Source organism: Lipophrys pholis (genome assembly GCF_963383615.2).
Source record: "Lipophrys pholis genome assembly, chromosome: 18".
Classification (NCBI taxonomy): domain Eukaryota; kingdom Metazoa; phylum Chordata; class Actinopteri; order Blenniiformes; family Blenniidae; genus Lipophrys; species Lipophrys pholis.
Genome location: NC_137646.1, coordinates 14,442,809 through 14,467,336, shown reverse-complemented (window position 1 = coordinate 14,467,336; position 24,528 = coordinate 14,442,809). Strand labels below are relative to the sequence as shown.

The 24,528-nt window shown below is 43.3% G+C and overlaps 1 protein-coding gene across 2 annotated transcripts; it reads left to right on the top strand.

Moving 5' to 3' along the window:
* The first annotated feature begins 5,482 nt into the window (after positions 1-5,482).
* ntn5 (netrin 5) lies at positions 5,483-24,294 on the top strand. 2 transcript variants are annotated; one of them, XM_080486654.1, is made up of 7 exons: positions 5,483-5,597; positions 11,609-13,059; positions 15,310-15,498; positions 17,302-17,451; positions 19,963-20,013; positions 22,859-22,939; positions 23,437-24,294. In XM_080486654.1, the coding sequence occupies exons 2-7, from the start codon at positions 11,619-11,621 to the stop codon at positions 23,991-23,993; spliced, it is 2,469 nt and encodes an 822-aa protein (XP_080342780.1). In that variant the 5' UTR covers positions 5,483-5,597; positions 11,609-11,618; the 3' UTR covers positions 23,994-24,294. The 2 variants fall into 2 exon arrangements, with proteins under 2 accessions (XP_080342780.1, XP_080342781.1); XM_080486655.1 differs by lacking the exon at positions 22,859-22,939 and having other exon boundaries at positions 5,487-5,597; positions 23,437-24,113.
* Positions 24,295-24,528: the final 234 nt, after the last annotated feature.

Below are 24,528 nucleotides of genomic sequence, written 5' to 3'. Positions count from 1 at the left end.
TGTATCCTGGCAAGCTGCCACACGTATTTAGCCATGGAAGGAAACGGAGCGGCCCTCCTCCATGAGGAGGAATGTGGCTATTGAAGCCCTGAAATATCCACATTTGCACCATCGCTCGTTTGAAATGTATTTATTCAACTCCACTGAGTGATAAGACTCCCTCTCGGTATCATTTCAGAAACTCAGGCAGTACTTGTTACATCCTTCAGTCAGCGGGTTCACTAAGTTTCATTAAATTCTGGTATTCACCCCAACGGAAAATTGTTCTTGGCTCAACTACAACTTTATCCTTTTGGCATTTCTCCTGCAGCAGTCACTGTGTCAAATGTTTGTTATTAAAGGACATTTTTTGGGCACTTTGTCTTTCAACACACACACAAACATGTGGTTGGAAAGCAGAGATTTCATCAGGAGCTCAGGTGCTCTTCATCATCGCTCCGTCATGGCATCTTACAACGGTATTTATTTAACCTGATTATGTTGTTGTGACCATAAAACCACTTTAATCTCTTCTTGTGTTCGTTGATCCTTCGTTTCAGCAAGTTGACCCACGTTTTTATTGGTAAATGTTGTTCTTTGCAGAACAACAGTCTGCTCCTCATCACCACCATCATCTGGCACCTGTCAGCACTCCAGCCAGACGCGGCTTGATGAGAAAAACCTTTGGAGGGAGAAAGGCATCGCGTTCACATTCGTGGAAAAGGGGGATAATTTTCCTCTTCTTTCTCAGTGCCAATCGCAGTTCAAAGCCAAAAGCTGTGAGGTGAGGAGATTTCTTGCTCTCTAATAGACGTTGTTCCCATTTAATTAAAACAAATAGGAAAGGCTGCATGTTCCTCGAAGGGAAATGGTTTGTGATGATATTGGAGTGAAACGCCTGTTGAATCCAAAAAGTTAGAACTTTTACTGCTGCCGTCTGGAACCACCAACGCTCATAAGAGCTCAGGAATCTTTTCTGCTGTGCGGAAGGATAGATGAACACAATCTTTATCAAAATCAGCTTTTCTCAGGCTCTAAATCCTGAGATATGGAGTCAGAATTCCCTCGAATAAACTGATATGATGCCTTAGTTATCGTTTTCAGACGTTTCTCATCTGAAAGTGGCAACCTGAAGGTGAAAGTAAAAAGTTTCCTGAACCAATTGTGACTCATCAGAGTCAAATACTGCGAGTTTCCCTTCTCCAAAACACCGATCAGACTAATTCTTCACACTTCGTATCTGAACAGCATAGATGGAATCTTCAGTATTTCAGTGGGCCGATGACATCATGCTGCTTTTACGCCACCGAATCTTGGGATTTGTCAAGATCTCGAGCAATCAAGACTCTTCTGTCGTTTCAATTATCCATCCATCTTTTCACTTACTTCGTCCAGCACAGACCGGACCCCCACCAACCCCCCCACCCCCCCACCCCAAGAGACCCGAGTCATTTCCAGGCCAGCTGAGTGATATAATCTCTCCAGCACGTCCCGGTCCGGCCTCAGGGTCTCGTCCCAGTTGGATGATCTTGATCACGCGCTCAAAAAAACACCTCAACTGTCACATCTCGCTGCAGAGGCTCGAGTTCCTCCGAGATCCTCCACTCGGCAAAGGAAAAACTCATGTGTGCAGCTTGTATTTGTGACTTCATTCTTGAGGTCAGGGCCTCATGCTGCAGGAGTCTCTTCTGGCTCCGCGTCTTCAGTCTGGAACCGTGACCGTCTCCATACGTCCATATCGGGGTCAAGCGGTGCTGAAGCTGGTCCAGCTGACAAAATCAACTAAATAAGAGACGTTGTTATGGTCAAAGGTTGTTCCTTTGTTTTGGTTAGATTGACAGCGAGTTTCACCGACTGACTTTTCCGCCAATTATATTTTTCACTCTCCAACTACAAAAACCTTATTAAAAATAAAAAACTTTGGAAGGTATAGCATTATATAAAAAAAACCCTTGACCCTCTAACATCCAGCTGCTTGGCGGTTCATTTTGTTTTGCATTTTTTTCTCCCTGAAACCTTTAAAAGAGTCAATTGTTTAATTGGCTCTGTTTCCTGGAATTCCAGTTTATGCTTGAAGAGTCTGGCTGATAAAGTCCTGGTGCGGATTTAAAATTAAAATCCAGGTACGGTTTGATGATTTAAGCCAGTTTTAAAAGTCAAAGTCTTGCTTTAGGAGTCGAGAATCTAAAGCACAGAAGTGTAGTTTAAAGAGTAAAACGTGTACTTTCAAGTGTCTGAAACAAGTACAGACGATACAGACGCATGGGACAAACTAACCCAAAACACATTCATACTCTACAAAATGTTGAGAGTATCTAAACATCAAAATTGACATAATGTCTTTGTCGGTGGCAGAACCATGACTGAGGAGTTATTATTGGGTTTTACATCCACTAAGATTTAACCTCCCAAGCTGTACAGTTTAATCTGAACAATGTGATGTAGTATTATGTTGTAAGAACCAAACGGTGGGGGGCCCAATACTGACCCCAGTGGATGAGATGCCCCCATTTCAGATAAGCTGTGCTACCGTTCATAATAATATTGTAAATTTTCAAAGGGGCACTAATATCCCTCTACGTTAATGTCTCAATACTTTCAAGAGTTAATCTCAAGTCAGTGGTTTAGTGTTTGAATATCTGCTTACAAGTTTCCAAAATGTCTCCAATAAACAAGTGGATATTGGTGATTTTTCTTTTTTCCCCTGTAACAAATGTTTTCAATACCACACAGCCCTCTAATATCACTCCCTTGTGGTTCTTTGTTTGCACATGTTGGATAAATATGCAGCCTCATACTCCTAAATACAGACGTGCTTTATATATGCAAGTGTAGCTAATCCGTCAAACAGACACGGACATGTATTGTGAAATATGCTCTTATCCTGTCACGGTGACTTATTGTTGACGTTTATAATTGCGCCTCCACGGCATTGTGTTTATTGTGATTTCTCCTAGCACGCTCCTCGCTGCAGGGTGTAAAGTTTGGCAGCAGCGCACCTGTCAGAGGACCACCTTAAGAGTTTTACCAAGCAGTTAAACGTCGTCTTCATTACATTTTTAAGCTTGACTTCTGTTATCAATTATTGTTTGTGGTTCGTAAAGCCTCCATACAATAGGTACCAATTTACCTGCGCCTCAGCCCGTTGAAAGCTCATGTGTTCATGTCGCAAGAACACAATATTAATGCATAAACGTGCCATTTCACCCCCCCTCAATTTGCTTTATTGCACTTGTCCTGCGTCCAAGAATTGCATTTCTCATGTGTGCTGTAACCACACACACACACACACACACACACACACACACACACACACACACACACACACACACCTGGGGAAACATTCCTCGGGGGAAGTCATCAATCAGTTTTATGTCTTTCTCTGGGAACGTTTCCTCTTCTCCAATCAAGCGTCTTCCCTCCCTCCCCCGCCTCGATTCTCTTTCTAATATTTCCATCTGTATCAGTTTTGCTTCACATCTGAGAACGATCCACTCCAGACAATTAACTTCAGACATTTTTTTTTCTTCCTCCTTATTCCACTGAGGGATAATTGAAGCAAACTTGGAGAGTGAAAAGCTTTTCCTGAGCGACACGAGATAAGACCGTCAGAGTTTCCTCTGGGGCTGCAGTTTGCCCAGCAGTGGTAATAAACCTGAGGGTGGAGGATATGATCTGTGTAAAATGTATTTAACAAACCATGAAAATGTTGAGTTGAGTCTTAAAATTCTGGTTTTCTTGTAAAGGGATAAACGACCCGAGTCGGAGGAAAGTTTGTCACACTGGACCCTTTAATTACAAGGTTAAATCTCACAATACCAAACAAAAAGAAAAGCCAAAAAATACAGCATGAGTCATAATAATATACTGTATATATATATTTTAACTTTCAATCACAAAGGACCAAAACAACACATTCAAACTGGTTGAAATGAATCAATATCCTGTTTTTTATCGAAGGTATTCTAAATACATAGTGGAGTGCATGCAGAACAAATCCTGCAGTTTCAAGTAGTTACAAATACAAATTGTAGTCCAAAGATTGCACTATAGCTGTAATGTTTTAGTGTGATTTGGTTGGAAATAATTGCAAAACAGTTCACAACTGCAATTTTCCCCCTCAATATGCAGGTCCTACAAATAAAACGTGCCTCAAAATATTCATATTGTCTGAAAAAAACATAGTGAAAAAGGACACGCGAAAATCATTGATTTAGTTTGAATTTCACAAAATTCTAAATGCACATTGTACCAAATCATGTAAATTGCCATTTTAAAGCACATTTTTGTCATATTATTCTGTTTTGTTGTTAGTTACAGACTAACATTTGTCTGTCATGATTCATGAATCTCTGATAAGACCTGAAAACAGGTGCTTTGGACAATAACATATTTGGAATGATGAAATCTGCAGGTCTGAGGTTGGTGGGTAACAGACTGACCCCAGGTGGTGCTCAAACACCTGTTCTTATGAAGACCTTGTTCACAACAGGTTTGTCATATTTTCCTCTAGATTTATATGTCAGCTTTAAAAGTCTGGCACCAGTTTCCCCCCAGAAAAATGTGTTCAGGTGTCCAATAGTACCAAATACACAGAGTACCTGAATTGGATAAAGCAGTTTAATGGATGGACTGGACATGGGACTCTACTTGTTAAAGGCTTGTTAAAATCAAATCGCACCACTTGACTTTATAAAAGAATAAACATGGCAAGAACCTGAATATTCTTTTTCTTAAGAGCAGACTGGTGTTGGTTCAAGTAAGAAGCAGTAATGATTGTTATAAAGCACACTTTCTATTTGAGGTGTTGAAATCAGCTGAGAAATAAATGTCTACTTTGCTGCAGGAGTATTACAATGATTGAACAGAGTTCTAAATTATTTTTTTGTAACTTCATAATGTATTTGGTTGTTCACTATTTGCAGGTTGTCAGGCAAGTCATTGCAATTTGCATGGCACCTTCATTTCTATTTTTTCTCTTTTTAATATTGTATTAATTTCCGAGGTTCGAACCCAGGCCAACCACATTCACTCTATAGTAATCTGAATAACTGCACATTCTGGATTACATGTCACTATTTCTCTTAAATTGTGACTAATGTGTTTGTGTTCCGTTTATTTGCGTTCTTGGCACCAAAATGTCAGTAAAAGGTTGTCGTCATAAAGATAGCTCAAACCGTGAACTACGCTAATAAAAACATGTCACGTGTGATAAATAAATCGGACACAGTTTAGCGCTGACCAAAGTTCTGGATTGGATTTTTATGGACCGATTTTGACCCAGATTGGCAGCGGTGCTCAACGTGCGTCAGGCAGGATGTGACTCCTCTCTCTCTCTCTCTCTCTATCTCTCTCTCTGGCTGGAGGTGGGCTCTCCTGGGTCTACTCACTTTACTATTAGAGGAGAAACGTCCTCCCAGCTGATCCCGGTAATTTTCAGCCCCCAGGCCCCCCCTCCCCCTCCCCCTCCCTGCTCCTCTTCCCCGTGTTGCCCCCTCTCGGTGGATCAGTCTCGTGCGCTCGGACGCGCTGGATGTCCGGACACTTGCAGCGCTCCTCTGCTTGATCCGGAGGGAGCGGAAGGAGTGAGGAGAAGGAGAGTCACCGGGACGCACATGGTGAGTGCTTGCAACGTATTTTATTGATTGATTTATTGAACAGTTCGTCTCCTTGTGTACTTGGCTGGTTGTGGAGTGAAAAGTTCATATGTGACGAAGACGCGCTGGAAAGTAAGAACGAATAGTTCAGATTGGACCTTCTCATTGTAATAAAATGCTTATAAAGAAAGATGTGTGAGTACAGACAAATAAATGCAAACTATCTTATCAAATTACAGCTAATGGAACGATTAGATCAACATTATTGATTATAGAAATCGACGGTTGCCTGATATTTGATCCGAATTAAAGAGCGCATTTAGTTTGTCTTTATTTCTATCTAATTATATGTATAATTTATTTCTTTATTTATTCTGCTAGTCTATTGGATGAACCTGTACAATTTTAAGAGAGATAAATAAATGTGTTATGAATATATAGCCTCTAACCGATACGCATTGAAATTCAGATTTACATTTTTATTTCTAAATATTAGATGGAAAAAAAATAAATTACCTTAAACATCTTCTAAATTTCTATCCTTTTTAGCACGTGCCTACTCACTTTTATATTTCTAATGTAAAATAAAACACCCAACAGAACACCTTAAAGGATTTTTATTGGTTTAATTTGTCCCATATGCCAATCGACCAATCATCAGCATGGATTAAACTCTCTGATCAAACCGTGATGGCCTCGCTATGTAAATATTATTACTCCTCTCACCGAGATTTAAAAAATAAAACCAATAGACTGGAGCCAATTTCTGCCTAACAAGAGCAATTAGCGCTGCGCAATTGGGACAATTAGTCGTCTCAGTTCTTGCCAAAGTAATCACAGTGAATATGATCAACATGTCAGAGTAACGACCCGTGGCAGCTCTGCTGGTTAAATGCAGCTCCAGCATCCTGCGTGTCTGCGGGCTGTTTGGCCTTTTAAGGTCCGTTTGTACTTCATTAGTTTCTCCTTATCCTCAAATCCCTTTACAGCTTTTTGCAACCCAAGAGAAAATACTGCGTATTAGTATCAACAGTCACGTGGACAGATTGCTGTTTAAAAAATATATATAAATAAAAAATAGGGATATGTGGCGTGAATTTCACAGTTGGGGCCTGATTAAATCACGTTGTGCAGTTTATTTTCTTATTATAATCTTCTTTAAAGCCTTCAGTTGATAATATATTAGCTGACACAACTCATGGCTGGTTTTTTATTTGTTTTAGTGCCACGAAAGGCCTCAGCCATGCTGTGCTTTGCTTTGTTCCATGTCTGATCCTCATTATTAATCCTCTGCATGGCACTGTGTGGGCTTAATTGCCACCCACAATTACAACCAGAGTCCTTTTTTTCCCATCATGCCTGCAGTTGTCTTTGGCCTGCCTGCAACACAGAATCACAGTGATTTCATTTCCATCTGTTTTTCAATATCATCATGTGAAGCCGGAGCTGCTCAGAAAGCGTCTTTGCCAACTTGTGTGAGGCTGTAAAGGGGGCGATTTGACAGGAAACGTGCTTTTCAAATATCAAGTGGGTAACATGTGTTTTTTTGATTCAGAAATGAGGTAAAGGAGCAAAGCTCCGGGGTCGGTGCACAGGCAGAGGCACCTTCCAAATGTCTGCAGGGGTGCCGTCGGGCCCCCCGGAGGGGCCCCAGTGCAGGCGCCCACACTGGCAGTTTGTTGAGGTGCAAACGTGAAGGACAGACGCCTTCAGCTAAAGATACAAGCAGCGATAATCCATTCTGTGCTGTCCACCGCTTGCAACCTCCAGGGCTGCCCCACTAAAATTAGATTATTACACCTAAAACAGAACTCCTGGAATCTGCTCCGTGTGGAATAACACACACATGGAGCTTCGACTGTGCAGGCAGGCAGGAATGCAGTTTGGGAATACGGACCGCGTGCGTAGCCTTTCTCTCCTCCTCCGGACTCCAGTGTTGTATTTCTGTCGGCTGAGGACAATTGCAAATTAACAAAGGTGTCAGTTTGATAACATGAGCCAACAGGTGCCTCGGTGCAGCTTCACACATGCAGGCCTTTAAGAGAGAGCTTATATAATTGATCATATTTATTTAAAGGCTCCGTGTCTTATGGCGGGGCAGCAATGTAGAAGCCTGGGAAATCTTCCCAGCGACCGTCAAGCCTGGTATAAATCTGTCTTATTAAACCGCACGGCCGTCGTGTTTATTTACACACAATACAGTTAAAGTCTTTTGAAAGCCATCACAAAGAAGCGGGGCGCTTCGACTTTAATACATCTTCTTTCCAGTCCGCTCGGCCAGAGCTGCTGCCCATGACGAGGAATGTTAAAACGTATAGGACGGGCCAAATCCTGCTCATCTGCTCAACAGAACAGCTCCAGGCCCAGCCAGACCCACAGCTCTGAAGTGTGAACAGGACAGATTGAGTCAACAGGTAGCAAGAACCAGACGACAACAGCTTTACTTTCCATTAAACAGTGAATGAAGATGGTTTATTTTAGATCAATATAGAACTGGACTGCTTTAAGTTAAGAATTTTGCAGGTAAATCAGAATTTATGAACTTTAAATATGTTTGGATGACAAAGATGAAGCCTACAATTTTCAAACTATACAAACTTAGTATCAAGATGTGGCAGCATGAATTGACTCTTTTACCAACTATACTTGAATCATTTCTGAATCAGCTTTTCCATTTAAGGCAGTGAAGTTACTTTTTGCAGGGAAAAAAACTAACTTTATTCATTCATTCATGTTAAATTAAAACTTCTCTAAGTTGGACTGACTTGAAAAAGCATCCTGAAGTAATAAGACCTCAGCTTTTTAAACAGCAAGACTCTCATTTCACACTAACGCCGCCCTCTTCCTGGGCCGAAGAAAATGTTAATTTGTGACTCGGGCAAATTCTCTTGTAGCAGAGTTCATGAGATTCAGCTTCGTTTGCGCTCCGCCCTCCTTATTAGATTCCTGAAACAGGCATCAATGATGCAAGAAAAGGCATGCAGGCGTGTAGGCTGCAAGAACAGACATAAGCCACAAAATCAACCCTTAAAAAAAGTTTGAATTGAACAAATCTATTCAAAAAAAGTAATTTATATCTGCTTGAATTGTTTATAAACGTTAAAACATGTATTTTTGTTGATACTTCGGCATCCCACGCAGCATTAATCAGTGCTTTCTTTCCCTGTCAAAGCTCCTGACAGCTTGACTTTTCCCAAGTCCGTCTGACACATTTGAACTTGAAAAGGAAACTCGCTTCAGGAGGTGAACGGAGCACCAACATGAGCGCCGCTGTCCTCGCGCTCTCCTGTTCGACCACGCTGTAAACATGGCCCCAGGTTGTCAGCAAGTACTTTTCCAGCCCCTTGCCAGCCAAGCATAGCTGCTTCTAAAGATCACCCGCCGGAGACGCCGTTGATCTCATCGTACCACTATTTGGCTGTACGAGCTTTTTCAGAGAACGATTCCTGCCAAGTTATGTCAAAACTTCTCACTTGCACATAGAGTCTTGAAGATGAATGCGTACCTGTGTTATAGATCGGGATTGTTTCCACTCAGTCGAGAGAAGAAGAGAAAAAAAAAAGGTGGGTTACATTGTATTCTGCCGAGGCCTCTTCCTGTAATCAATACGTGTCCAGAAACATACGGTTGCCTGTTACTCTCATCAAAAGTTATATTAATAAGGAATTCCACTCATCGTCAACATGCTCTTCAGACACGCTCGCCCTGTGAATTTATGGAAAGCGTCAGAGAAAAACCCTTGAAACCGTATCCGGTGGGTTACTCCGGCGGTGCCAGACAGATGATCTGGTTTCGGAAGAGGAGAGAGTCTGGATTTGGCCTAGAGGGGCGCATTAAAACCCTCTGGGGCCTCTCTCAGATGAGCATCCATTTATCAAAGCGCATGTAATGGGCCAATGTTTAATTAGTCGTGTAATGTGACAAAGACAAGAGCAAGTGCATGTCAGGGGAATGTTAAACAACCTCCCGCCTTTCTCTTCCCGAGCCTCCAACGCCGCACTCCGCCTGCACTCACTCACGACTCCCAGTTTGAAGTATTTGGTCTCATTTAAACCACTTTGAATTATGTGAAAACCTTCACTTCAAAAAGTTAGAGGCTTTGTAACTTGATCTCACGTCTATGCATTCTTTAACTCCAAAGAACAGAATCCTACATTATTAAATGTAGGATTCACAGTACAGGTACTGATGAAAAATTACTTTAACATTAAAAAAAGTGAAATGTCCATTTTTGTTCTTTAAGGTTCAATAATGTCACTTAAACAAGGGAAGATTTTGCTGCTCTGTCATCTGTGTGGTTGCGTGTTTCCCTTGTTGCAAACCTTAAATTATATCGAATCAGTCGTCATTTTTTTCGTCCCAATATAAGTTGAAAAGGCAAATTAGCCAAATAGACTAGTTCTTAAAACAAAACATGAAGTCAGAAACCCTTTTGAAAAGTGGACACAATAGAACGTAAAGTTAGCCCTGCTGAAATAAACATGAGAACTGTGATAACAAATACAGCAGCAATGAGAATATTGATAGCAGAGACACAATTAGTCATCATATCAACTCATAAGTAGCTTTATAGCAGAGCCTTTCCAGTGGGACGTGTCTGGACGGGCCAGGAATGGACAGCTTAGGCCTTCTGGATGCCAGGAATGTGGGACCAGGGTCACAGTCGGACCACTCATCGCGGCGCTCGCCGCATGCTGCGTTTCCTGTGGCAACGCCTCAAAACAGGCCAGATCCTTGCTGGCTCACTTTCTAGCGGGGCTTTACTCCTGGAGGTCAGGGACGGAGCCACAACCCGCCGGCCCGGACCTCGGAGCTGCTGCGTCCCTGAGGGACGGAGCCTCATGTTTCGGCCGCTGGCTAATTGAGCGGGATGACGCGGCTGAAGAGGCTCTCAGCCCCGTCTTCTCCTACTGGGTTTGGTTTATGCTGCCCTGCTGACTTTGCTGTCAGTGTCAAACGCTTGTTAGGACATCATCAATCTCACAGCAGTTAAGAATATTCCCAGAACAGAATGAAGGGGACAGGTGATAGATGGGCAGAGAGGAAAGAGCGGCTTTAAAGCTATTTGGAAATGTGGAACAATGTTTGGTTTTTGTTTTTTCATTGAAGAAAATAAAACCTAATTTCCCCCTCCAAAAAAAAAGAACAGGAATATGTTGACATTTCTCTTCAAGATGAAGAAATTGAAGAAGCTGTTACAAAATGGGCTTCTCAGCGTTGCGTGTGCAGCGAGGAACAATAAATCACTGCTTCTAGAGAAAGGGGATGCATTGTCCACATGCCAGAATGAACACTCTCCAGTATCAAATCTTGACAAGAGGAATAAATAACACTCATCACCAGTTGTAAGGAACGGAAAGGGATTTGTTCGCGCTGTCGACCAACACAAGTCTGTGTTTGTCTTTACCACGGAAGTACCCGAGCGGGGGCTCAAGTCGAACACACATTTTGATCTATAAATCATGTCCCTCCGTCCTAAACTCTAATCTCTCCTTGTCCCCCCTCTCCGTCCTCTGTTTTCTCATGCCCTGGTTTCTGCACGGTGACACTCCACGCCGCTCCCGCTCTGGCTCGCCTGCAGCGCTGACCAGCGGTGAAATGATTTGGAAAGGGAGCAATAAACGTGATGGATGTGGTCCAGCTCGGGGTTGAGCTCCAGCTGTCGGGCATGTTTTCTGTCATTTCAGACACAGCCGCTGGGTGCAAAGCCTCCCTCACCCGTTCTCATCCACTCTCTGAGATCCTAAAGTTTGCTCAGGTCATTGGTTCAAATCGGTGACTGACACCACTGTGAAGATTGGAGATTACATTTTTACGGGATGAGGTCTTTACTGGCATCCACTGGAAGCCAGTAAGGTGTAGTAGTAGGTGATGGAGTAAGCTGGTATCATGTGTTTTCAATAAAGACACAGGTGGACAATGTTAGATTCCCTTTTTCAGGCTTCCAGGGTGCATCGAATGAATCAATCAGCTCTTTTTTTTCCTGAAAGAATCCACCTCTTAAAATATTTCTCTTTTTTTTTCTCCTCCAGGCTGGATGACATGATGTCCTTCCCTTTATCCCCTCCCCCCTCCACCTCTCTCTTTCCTGTGTTCCTTCTACTCCTCCTGCTCCTCCCTCCCTCCCTCCTCGCCTCTCTCCTCTCCCACACCCCACTGAGCTGGACGTCACCTCATGACCCTTGTTACCACCCAGATGGCCGCCCGCGACACTGCCTGTCGGAGTTCATCAACGCCGCCTACGGCGTGCCGGTCAACGCGAGCCACTCGATACAAGGGCCCGACTATGACGGCAACGTCACCACCTTGACCGACCTCCACAACCCCCACAACCTCACCTGTTGGCTGGCTCCCTCAGGTCCTGACGCCGGGGACTGGGTCCTCACCGTGCCGCTGGGCCGCCGCTTCGAGATCACCTACATAAGTTTGCAATTCTGTCGCCACGGAGAGCCGTCCGACCCCATCTCCATCTCCATCCTCAAGTCAATGGACTTCGGACGCAGCTGGAGGCCGATGCAGCACTACTCCAGCAACTGCCTCGGTACCTTTGGGCGGCCCTCGCAGACCGTGGCTCAGACCAGGCACCAGGAAACGGAGCCTCTCTGCTCGGACCCCCGGCCGCTGCAGAAGCAGCGGGGCGGTATGGTGCTGGCGTTCTCCACCCTGGATGGGCGGCCATCTTCTCCTGACTTCGACTACAGCCCCACCCTTCAGGACTGGGTGACAGCCACTGACATCCGAGTGGTTTTCCACAAGGTGTCCAAAAACACCAAGACGGACATCTTGGATACAACAGAGGACGCTCGGTGGCAGGATGGAGCGAGAGGTGGAGGGGCAAGGTGGAGAGCAGGTCACAAAGGCCACAATGGAGACCAGGTGGACAAGCTGAACACAGTAAAGGCACTGGCTTTTTTTGAGAGGGAAATGAAAAACAAAGGGGAGAGGGGAGACAAGCAGGGAAGGAAGGGACATTATAAAGGCTCGGGTCAAGATGAAGATGGACACAATGTGACCAGCAAGGAAGGCGGGGATACTTTTGGCGCCGACGCCCTCGTCTCGCCTAAGAAAGGTGGGAAAGGTAAAGGACGTGGCCGCAAGAGGGAAAACAACCCGTTGTTGCCTTGCCCCAGTGGTGGTTGCAGCTGGACAGTTGAGGGACGCAGTGGGAGCAACAGGGGGCATGAACTGAGGAAGAGGAGGAACAATAACGTCAACACGAGACAGAGCAGTCGGAACCTGCAGGTGGCTCCGCCCCCTGCTCTGGCCGCTCCTCTCCGAGCTCCTCTCGCTCTGTCGGACCTGCAGGTTGGAGGCAGGTGCAAATGCAATGGACACGCGTCGAGGTGTCGCCGTGACGACTCGGGCCGCGCCGTGTGCGCGTGCGAGCATAACACGGCGGGGCCGGACTGCGACGTGTGCCAGGATTTCTACTTCGACAGGCCGTGGCATCGAGCGACACCCACAAACCCAAACCCGTGTATTGGTGAGTTTTCATGTTCTGTGTTTTTAACTTATCATCTGCTTAAGTGTTGATAAAGTCATCGCAATACTCGCCAATATCATATAATATCGTGTAGCAGTCAAATCAGTCGAATCCACATCAGAAAAATCTACTGCATCTGTAAATGCAGCAAAGAGTTAACTGGCTGAATCCAAGTTATGGCCAAAGAAGCATAAAGACTCTGACTTTAATCCATCAAGTTAGAGTCACTGAATTATTACAGGCCAAACATCTGTTTCCAGCATACACATCAATATTTTCCCACATCAAATGCTCGATGGATTTTTGAGGCCGATCCAGATGTCCACGTTTGACAGACTCAAAATATAACATGTCAGGCCGTCGTGTGCTTTTTTTTTTTTCTGTTTATTTACTTACAACCAGCCATGGGATGTGTCACAAAAGACATTGTCAAGCTTTTGCAGTTAAAGCAGACATGAGGTTTTTTTTTTCTTCTTTTTTTCATTTCTAACGAAACAAACTCACACTCAAGGCAAAAAACCAACAACCAATGAAACCCCAATGGAATCTATTGTCATTTATTTATTAGATGCAACACTTATCTCTTGAAACATACTCTAGTATCCCTTTGAGTCCACAATTTCTTTGCCTTACCGATGGGATCTGATTCTGCCTTTTTCTCAACACCAACATTCCTGCGCTCCTTGATTTCCAAATGCTCACTGCAGTATGAAAGTAATGACATTTGCCCCGTGGGCCTGTTTACACCTGGCGTTAACATGCGTTTCCCGTGCTCAGATCCCATGTGGCGAGCCCAGACGCAGACTGTTTACACTTGTCCGTATCGTGCGTTTCGGGCTTTAACCACTCGAGATAGTCTTGTATTACTAGAGACCCTCAGGCAAAGGACGTCCATCTTCGTTTGCACAGTTTCTTAGGGAAATTGGAAAGTTTTAAAGACTGTATAACTCAGATCGGCCAATTCCACCACGACAAGTAGTGTGAGTGAAAGTGCTTCGGTGCCTGTTCACACGTGATCGAATCACCCGAAGCGCATGTTAACAGCAGGCGTAAACGGGCCCTGGGTGAAGCACTCGTATCTGTTTACATAAATGAACCGTAAACTACTACATGTAACTCAGGAGCCAAACTTTGCTGTCTCTCTATGGTTATCACACGTGTGGTTCAATCAATTCATCAACATGAGGAGTCTGTGTGTGACTGCTCTTTGACAATGGCGCCATTGGTGGATTTATTATAAGGTGACCAAACACCTTTTTTTTTTTTGCACATCGTGTCCAGAGCGTCCAGGGTTTTTTGTAAATTAATGAAAATATTGGGTTCATTGGTAATTTGCTCTGAATATCGCAGTACTTTGTTGTGCAGTCGGTTGCATTACGCTCAGAGATGAAGAAACAACGGTGTTTCTAATCTGCCCAGAAAACTGAGCTATTTCCGTATCCTTCTGGTGTTTGAGTGGGAATAATTTGTAAACTTGGCAATTCTAGTCAAAAAGAAAAATATATATTATTCATTTTTAGTCGCCAGTGATTCAATAATCAATTAATTTATTCCTCATATTTAAAATTCTGACCCAGCTTGTATAATCAGTAAATATTGAAAATGAATGAACTACTATCCTTCTCATTGACACCCATTCAAACCTCTTTTTAAGCCTTGAGCCATAAAAACTGGTTTGTCTAAACCAGAGTTATTTACAACATTACGTCCAGTGCAACTTGAGCCGGAGGCGATTATGTTGTAGTTTTTTCTGTGGAGTCGTTATTTGTGTCATTTTTGCATCCCAATGAACTACTAAGTTATTTTTGTGCCATTAATTGTCAAAAACAGATTATTCTAAGAAAATAGTTGGAACAACTTCATTGAATTGCTTCAGTTGATAACATTTAAATGAATCAAGTTCTTCTAACTTAATCTAATTCATTAACTTAAGTTATTTGATTAATTTAGATGTTACCAATGAAACAATTAGATTATGAGTAACCAACCTGAATTAATTTAGTTTGGTTATATAAATATTTTATTGCATATCTGGATTTTATATCTATCAAAAGAAGGTTTAAATTGAATGTATTTAAATATGAAGTCAGTATTAAGTACGCCACAGCCAGGCCGAGAATCTTCTTTGTTTGGAAGTCATAATATGGTCAAATGAATTTACGCTTGCTGGTGTTTCCTCTCACCGGTTCAATTACTTTGAAGGTTTTAAAACTCATGTTCATGTACCTTTAAAGATTTTTCTTTTCGCAGCGTGTGAGTGTAACGGCCACTCAAACAAGTGCCGCTTCAGCATGGAGGTCTTTCAGCAGTCGGGCCGGCGCAGCGGAGGCGTTTGTCAGAAGTGCCGCCACCACACGGCTGGGCGCCACTGCCAGTACTGCCAGAACGGATACACCCGCGATCACGCCAAGCCACTCAGCCACCGCAAGGCCTGCCAACGTCAGTCGCCGCATGTGTGTCTGTCAACTGTGCGTGTGTCGGAGTGACGGGTCGGAGTGACACCTTCAGCCCGCTGCACATTTCCTCAAGACAAAAGCCGAAGCGGGGCATGCGACGGTGTTTATGTCTGAGTTTGTCTCGGGAGTGTTTACGAGGCGGTTTACGTTCTGAGAGGGAACAGCTATTCCTGTTAGGGCTGCACACGCACAAAATGCCCCGAAAACCCCCCGCGGAGCTGCTGCCACCTGTACTCCCATCGTTACCGCCGGCCGGCATCTGCCGTGACCCCCGACCTTTGACTGGTCACATGTCCTAAGTGACTGTGACACTCTGGCATGCTCGTGTGGAAGCTGCTCTGCCGGCCTAATATATCCAAAGTTAATGGGCTCGGTGAGCTTAACACACGTGCAGCGGTGGGAAACTAATTCTATCTGGCATTTATGATTGAAACGGCAGTAAATTAATTCTTCAGAGGCGAGCAGGCGTACAAGTCCTCATTTCTCCAGTGAGTCTGTCTGGAGTCATTGTGAGGGTTTGTGTAAACATTAGCAGCTCTGCCAAAGTGCAGCTTCCTCTCTCGATCTGTCTGCTCTGGTTGGGTCTGATCCCTCGACAGAAGCCATACATGAGAAGAAGCCCTGCAATGTAAACCAAGGCAGATCCTGGCAGGAATCATTCTGCGGCACTACGGCCAATGCCGAAGGGAATCAAAGAGAAGATAAATGAATTGGGGCACTGCGCTGGTCGTTCAGCCTCCAAGCACCACAAGTTGTAATGGTTCCCCGCTTCGATGACACATTATGTTAAAACCCTCACGAAGGACTTTTGTCTTTGTTTAGCCGTCAAGTGGGCAACAAAATAGGCTCTCTGGTATTTGTAAAGGTCTTTTGTCTCGCTCAAGGACACTCCTTAAGGACAGATGCCTGCTGTCATTCAGGATTAAACCTGCGTTTTCTCACTGATGGATGCCCTTTCTAATCCGCCCTGTTGTCTCCTCTGTTTATTTATTTTTTGTTGAATTTATTTATTGAAGCTTTTTTGACTTGCTTGCATCTTAAACTTTACTTTGGTTTAGAAGAGCTCATCATTTGCTTCACTCTCACTTTTCTCTTTGTGGTCGACGGGCAAAATATATGACCTTACCATGAACCTACAAGAAAATATAACAAATAAACAGACACGTATAAGCTCGGAGGTTTGTGGTTAAAAGAGGAGGAATATGATGCAGGAGCCCATCAACTTTTAAGTGATTGTTGTTTTTCAATGAGAGTTTGGAGAGAACAACAAAATCATTTCAAATACCTGTAAGAAGTGTCATAGTCAACACAAGTACAATGGATTTTCAGTCTTTATTCTCCAATCTATACAAATTATTAATACAAAATGTCATTTCAAAAGGAAAGTGGTTGCATGTTTTTTTTCCCCTCAGACTTTCAGTTTATGAATTCGTAGTACTTCCGCAATCATTGTTGAATTAAATCTTTAGTAAAAGAAGGAAGTTCACTAGATCAAATTAGAAGTTGAAACTTTGTGATAAAGTTTATTTTTAGACAAAAATAAGCTAATGTAAAATCATTGTGAAAATCACATTGCTTGTCAACATTGTGAAGTGATACTGTCGGTACTGAACTTTCCACCTCGCTGAATGTCCCCAAATAGCCAAATGGAGTTTTTCCCTCCTCGATCGTTCCTTCATGATCTGAAACCTGTTGGGATTTTGACAAAACCCAAAGTGCAACCTCTGACCCAGATTTGAAATACTTCCCCCGTCTCCTGCTCTCATGTTCTCATTTTCTTCTCCAGCATGTCAGTGCCATCCTCTGGGAGCGGTGGGCCGCTGGTGTAACCAGACGTCAGGCCAGTGTCTGTGTCGAGAAGGAGTGACCGGCCTGAGGTGTAACCGCTGCGCTCCGGGGTACAAGCAGGGAAAGTCCCCGCTTCGGCCCTGCATACGTGAGTTTATGTGTCTTAAGTGGACTAGAACGCATCCAGAAAAGTCAACCGACGTTCATTAAAGGTCACTTCCAGTCTCATTTAGCTGATTTTTTGTTGCTTAAACTCAAATTTTAAGAAAGAAATGGCCAAAAGTAGAGACGCCAAAACAAAAATAGCAGTGAAGACAAACACCCTGATCTTGTTGTTGAGGCTGAAGGACTTCATGTGAAGGCAATAACACGTCCTAACCTAATTAAAATTGTTCTCTGCATTCGATACGTGTCAGGCTTTTTATAGTTTGTTGTCAATCATGACAAAGTGACCCCTTCAATGTCTCCTTCAGCCTCATTTGCGCGCAGCCTAAATTGATTGAACCGTCCTATCGAGCTCTCTAAGCCTTTATCGAATAGTAGCTCAGTATAAAAGAGGCCGCGGCGCGGCAGACTAATTTTGCCCGCCGGCCCGCGGCGTCTCCTTTTCCTCATCCCTGGAGACAGTCTCCACAGCAGCGTTAACACGAGCCGGCCGCGGCGGGGAAACTTCATCTCTCCCTGATTCTGGGATCAGCGTTCAGATCAAGAGGATTGCTGCCAGGCATATCTTCTCGCCCGGCCAGCACCAAACGGCGGCCGTGAGCGCTAATCCACGTGCGCTTCCCGGGTTTAATCGCACGAGTGCCGACAACCACAAGGGCCCGGCGCTGTGTGGGTCCCAATCAGGTGACATCGGGAGCCAGTGGCAGGGGGCTTCACACCTGTCGCACGGCTTATACCGCCCCCAACGCAGGGCCCAGACTCATAACTCTTCCAGTGAAAGGAGTGAGTGAAAGAAAACCTTGTTTGTTTTTACTGCCAGACCATCTCAGGCTATGTTTAGCGTCCTTCTGCCCCCACACACCTCGTCTCCTCTCAGACTGACCCAACGGCTCACAGCAGTCAAGCTAAACCTCGTTTCTTCCCGTTGAACACTTTTACCTGCAGCTTTACCTGCTGCGAATCTCTGGAAAATGAAGCAACATGGATTTTAATATAAAAGCAATAGCCTGTATTCCCTTACCGGAGGTTGCCCTGTGTAATTATAAGTGTGAAATCGCATCACAATACTGTTATTGTAATACTTGTTTGCCAGCGTGCGTACAGCTGCCTCATCATTAGGAGTGACAGAGGTCATTTCCAAATTCCTCAATTTGTGCAGCTTCAGTATGGATTTCTTTCACCATCAGCTGCTTTGCTTCTTTCACTGTGACTCTCAAGTCATCCTTGCAAGGGTTAAACCCAGGAAGTAGCCAGTTTGGAGTACTTACTGATATAAAACTTTATATTCCTGCACGTATCTTTGCTCATTAATGGAGGTCAATTGATATTTATAAAGTAATTCTTTACCAACTAAACCAATATAACATCAGAAACGGCCTGTACTTTGCATGTCAGTGCAAGTAAAATGATAATTTCAAGCCCAAATGTTTCTTAAACCTGTCAAGAGGAAATAATTCACATAATTTCATTGAGGCTTAAATGACAAACGGGCTTAACTTGTACAGAAACAGCGCTTCACAACTATAGCAGCTTAACAGAGCTTTTGACAATTGACAATTAAAAAATAAACAGTCGACTTAACGAAAATTAAAATTTTGTCAAATTTATCTTTTTCACAACTCAACTAACTTTTCAAAATTCAAAGAACTGAATTGTGCGCCCATAAAACTCTTTAGGTCAACGCCAGGTCATCACAGGTTATTTAAAGTTGAACCTACATGCTCATTTTTACGGCGTATCATCAAAACTTCAAACGTATCACGGCTCACGCCGTTAGCCTCGGTTTCCTCGTCGTGACCGCACACACATACTGTAAGCGCATACAAACACGCAGCGCCTTCCTGTACTCCTGACCGCGAGGGTCCTTCGGGTGGGTGTAGGGTGTCACCGGCCCAGTTCAGAGTGTGAGCGCGGTAATATATGGCCGCACTGTCACACACACACTTTTACAAGGGTCCTGGGCAATGTATGTGCAGGTTGTTCGTTTTCGATTCACAGACACAGCGAGCTTTAACGGACTCTGTTCAACGTCTTGAGACCCAAACAATGCGGGACGTGAAGGCCCGACCTTATTAAACGACCAAAAGTAAAGTTTGTCTGACCGAGCGAGCGCCGCAGGGTGTGTTTCTACACCATAAAAGGACCACACACTCAGCGGTTTTGACACTTGCTTATCTTCTGTGGGACATGCCTCACGTAACCGAGAGGCATTCAAACACATACAAAACACACGAGTGCAACAAACTGACAGCTGGTGAAGGAAGCCTGAAGTGTGTGTGTGTGTGTGTGTGTGTGTGTGTGTGTGTGTGTGTGTGTGTGTGTGTGTGTGTGTGTGTGTGTGTGTGTGTGTGTGTGTGTGTGTGTGTGTGTGTGTGTGTGTGTGTGTGTGTGTGTGTGTGTGTGTGTGTGTGTGTGTGTGTGTGTGTGTGTGTGTGTGTGTGTGTGTGTGTGCGCATGCCCCGTCACCTGTCTGATAATCTGCTTATGTTTGCAGGAATCCAGGAAGTCGCTCCGACCCCCATGTACCAGCCTCAGTATAGCGTAGGTGAGTAAACACACTGGTTTCCCCCATATATGGTCATTTTTCCTTTTCTTTCTATTAATGATGATTTCCATCTCATAATAATGACACGAAGCAATGAAACACGTTAAAATAGTTCCAGCTTGTGAAGCATTTTTTTCCGAATTTTAGGAAAATACCACTTGTGCTATATACTTCTCGTATGCCGAGGTGAACGTTGGTGTGATTTGCTCTTTCTTTTCCTGTTACTTCCAGTGAGTGCACAACTTACCGATGCCTTGATTTAAAAAAATCTGACAAAATGAAAAATCAAGGTGCACACAACAATGTTAGAAACAGATGCATTTGGAGGTGTGTTTAACAAGATAGTAGTACTGAATGAGATGCATTAATAAGGTTTTATAACGCCTGTATAACGTTCATTCAAACATATTTTCTGACTATAAATAATGAAATGGTTGTGGGTTTTTCAGTTTTCATTGTAAAAGTAGTCTCTAGTGAAAACTGACCCTTAAAACACTAAAAAATCACTGAGTTAGGAATGTCCCTTTCAACATCTTTAGTTAGAGCCTTATAAAGTGTTTGTCTTTACTCATAAATATTAATTAATATAGAATTTGGTTGTTGGTGTAGTTTAACAATGCTCTTTGAAAGGTGTCAACTCGTTTGATTGGCTAATGTCAGTTTGATATTTGTACATTTCCATAAAAAACAAATAAAGATCTTGGATAAAGAAACAAAGCTCATTGTTTATTAAGTAATCTGGTGTTATGACCCCTTAGTTAACTTACTACTAGTCAGCGCACATAATAATAATAATAATAATTAATAATACATTTTATTTGTATAGCACACTTTTAATTCAAACGACATCTCAAGGTGCTTAACAGGAATAAAAACATAACAAATAAAAGAGACGTATTCAGTGTAAATTATGACAATATTGTAAATCTAATTCACGTGACACGATGTCAGATTGATTGTTCTGCCCAGTTCATGAATTCTACAAGATGTGGAAACAAGATTACATCTGTACAGGAATCCGATTCATTCCATTCAAAGGCCATAAATTATGGCTATAAATTGCTAAATAAATGTGTTTTAGGTTTAAGGTTTTTGTTTTGAAACATTTTTGATATTCATATATGACCTATATATGCTTATTTCGTCAGTGAATCGCAAAACGTCCTAAAAAGAAGTTAAAAATGATTCTGAAAGTAAACTTCATTAACATCCCAGATACGTAAATCTGACAACAAACCTTGTTAACATCCTCTTAATGAGTATTTCTGCTGCATAATCACTGTATTTTACATCTTTAGAATAACTAAAGCGGTGTGGCGGTGCATGCTGTGGGTACGCCTCTAGTTGTAAGTGTTGATAATGATGGTTTTTGTTTTTCATTGTTGATCCCAGAGGTACAGATGTTTTGATGGATGTGATAAAGTAGCTGGATTATCATACAGACGTTGACATTCCTGTGTAATTGTGTTTTCATATGTTCTGACAGCGAGTTAATTGACAGAGGAAGGCAAATCCAAAGAGATTAGAGCCCATTAAAGTCATTGTGCACTTTGTCTCACTCAATTGTTGCGTGAAAGTTAAAGCTTTTGCTTCTATACACTTTAGCTTTAACTGAGCCGAATCCCAGATAATCACACTCACATTCACTCCTGTGGGAAAGTTCACGCCGGTTTTACAACTGGTTAACCTGAATAAACTCACACACTCCTAACCACAGCACTGTGCAGCCTTTATGTATTGTTTTGCAAGTGAGTCTCGCATCAATGTGATTTCTGGCATTTTGAACCCACTGCTGACTCAAACACTGTAAAGTTTAGATTAAAACTTCCCTTTGTGGGTTTAGTTGATTGATGGAGACTCTTGGATCAAACTAACTGGTTCCTGTCATTTCTTGCATTTGAAATAATTTTTAAAAAAAGCATAAAACTTGTTGACATTTGTTTAGGTTTTGGCGACAGTTGTTTTTATTTTATTTTGAAATATTGAAAGAGTTAAGACAGCTCCAGTTTCATAAATAAAGTCCACATGTTGAAATGTTTCTGATTGTGGCAGAAATGTACAGCAAACTGAAAAATGTCTGTTGGATCATCGTAAAATCAGCAGCAGCTGTCGAAACTCTGTAGATTCTTCTGGAGCGGGCACACGCCAGTCAAATAAGGATACAACAGTTCAAAGAAGAGGGAACATCTGAGGAGGCCAAAGCCAACTTTCTCCAAAACAGTGAATTTGATGATGTGATGAGTTGCGGTTTGAGGAAAGACTCTTGTTCAAAAATCTGATATGAAGCTTCTGTTGTAAATCCTGTGGATCAACGTCTCAGCCTGCTGCATCCTGTCATCATAACTTACAGGACGTCACAGGAAGGAAGTGTCACAATAGAGATTTGATTGAAATACGGCGTCTTTCTCGTCAGTTATGACGAAGCTCCTCCTTCCTGAACCTTTTTCTCTCCCTCTGTTGATCTCACGTGTCTCATTCAGATTGAAGAATCTGCTGTGCGGTTGTGCCCTGAGCTGCATGTTTCCCAGCAGATTGCTCCCCGAGCTGAAGCTGCTGCCGGTGGCTGATCACCCCCTCCTAGTGGCGGCTGCAGGAATGTCCCACCTGCTGCTGCTGGGATCATGTGTTAGTCAGAGGATACTGTGATGACAAATAGAAGCAGCCATATTGTAATTAGGGGGAAAAACATGTGCTGATATGCATGTTATGAAATGATACCCTCTCATTTGATGCATTCTCCCCCCGCCTCTCTCTCTCTCTCTCTCTCTCTCTCTCTCTCTCTCTCTCTCTCTCTCTCTCTCTCTCTCTCTCTCTCTCTCTCTCTCTTTGTGTGTGTGTTTCGAAGCGGAGGAGTGTGTGTCGTACTGCCAGCCCTCTCAGGTTAAAGTCAGGATGAACTTGGAGACCTATTGTCTCAAGGATTATGGTCAGTGTCACAACTTCTTTTTATTATCTGGTCTAAAAAAGGAAAGCATGTTCTCACATCATCTCCATCCAACTCTGTCCAACTATTTCTGTCCTGTTTCTATTTTTAAAGATCTTCATTATCAGACAAAAATATCTTATATAGACAAATGCATTTATATTTCATTTGGAATAATGTCATATTTTTTGCTGCATAATAACCCAAATTAAAGTGCAAAATGTGAATTATTCTCTAATAAAACTTGACAAATATGACATGTGACATGTCTTATTAACTCTACTTAATATTTTAGCCAAATGTGCAATTACAAAATAAAATGTGTTAAATTGAATGTAATTGAAGTGATAAATGTTTGAACAAATAAGAATGTTGGAATTAAAAAAGTTATTTGTGTGTGTGTGTGTGTGTGTGTGTGTGTGTGTGTGTGTGTGTGTGTGTGTGTGTGTGTGTGTGTGTGTGTGTGTGTGTGTGTGTGTGTGTGTGTGTGTGTGTGTCAGTGCTGAAGGTGCAGGTCAGGGGGATGGAGCGTTCAGGTCCCTGGTGGCAGTTCTCCATCTCCGTCCAGACGGTGTACCGGACCGGCTCCTCCTCCCGGGTCCGCAGGGGCCCCCAGTCCCTCTGGGTCCCGGACCGGGACCTGGGCTGCGGCTGCCCCGCTCTCCACGTGGGCCGGACCTTCCTCCTGATTGGCGCAGAGGAAGGCGAGCGGGGCTGGGGCCCCGAGGAGAGCCGCCTGGTGGCGGACCGCTCCACGCTGGCCCTCCAGTGGCGGGAACACTGGAGCCCCAAACTCAGGGGCTTCCGGGGGCAGGACAAGCGGGGCCGCTGCCCCCCGAAGTCTCAGCACCGGGAACTCGTAAAGTCCCAGACTGGATACATCCCGCCCCACCTGCTGACTGAGAAAGACCCCGAGCCCCCGACCCTGAACACACACTCTGTGAACGCTGAGGATCAAACCTCACACACACTCGCTCCCTCGGTCAAACCCACCGACGTCCCCCTCCCTCCCCCCTCCAGCCCGGCCCTCGTCTGCTCCACACACACTCCGGAATGAAATCTACAAACACACAGAGACGCTTAAGAAATATAAAGACTGAAAATGTTTCCGGATGAGCTGAACAAAGTGCCTTTTCCTGAATGTTTCAGGAGGAATGAACGCACACACCTCTCTTCTCCTGTAACCGTTGGTGTGTGTGTGTGTGGGTGTGGGTGTGGGTGTGTGTGCACCCGCTTCAAACTTCAGCAAACAGAGAAAGTAAAATGAACTCATAATGAAAATATTTTCACCTGCAGATGAGGTGCAATGTGAAATATAAATATCAGAATTTTATCATTTTCTATTAAAGAAGATTTTGAAAATTAAAAATGGACTCTACCGTCATTCATTAATTATTATTTTAGGCAAGTACAAACTCCAATGTTTACATATTCTCCATAATTATTTATTATAATTAGATAACGGGACAAAAAATGCTCAAACAACTTTCAGTAATTTCTATATTCTAATAATGTTGGACGCAAGAAATTATTTTATATGTGTATTACTTCACATAGTGAAGTCAAATGAAAAGAATTATCTGATATAGGTT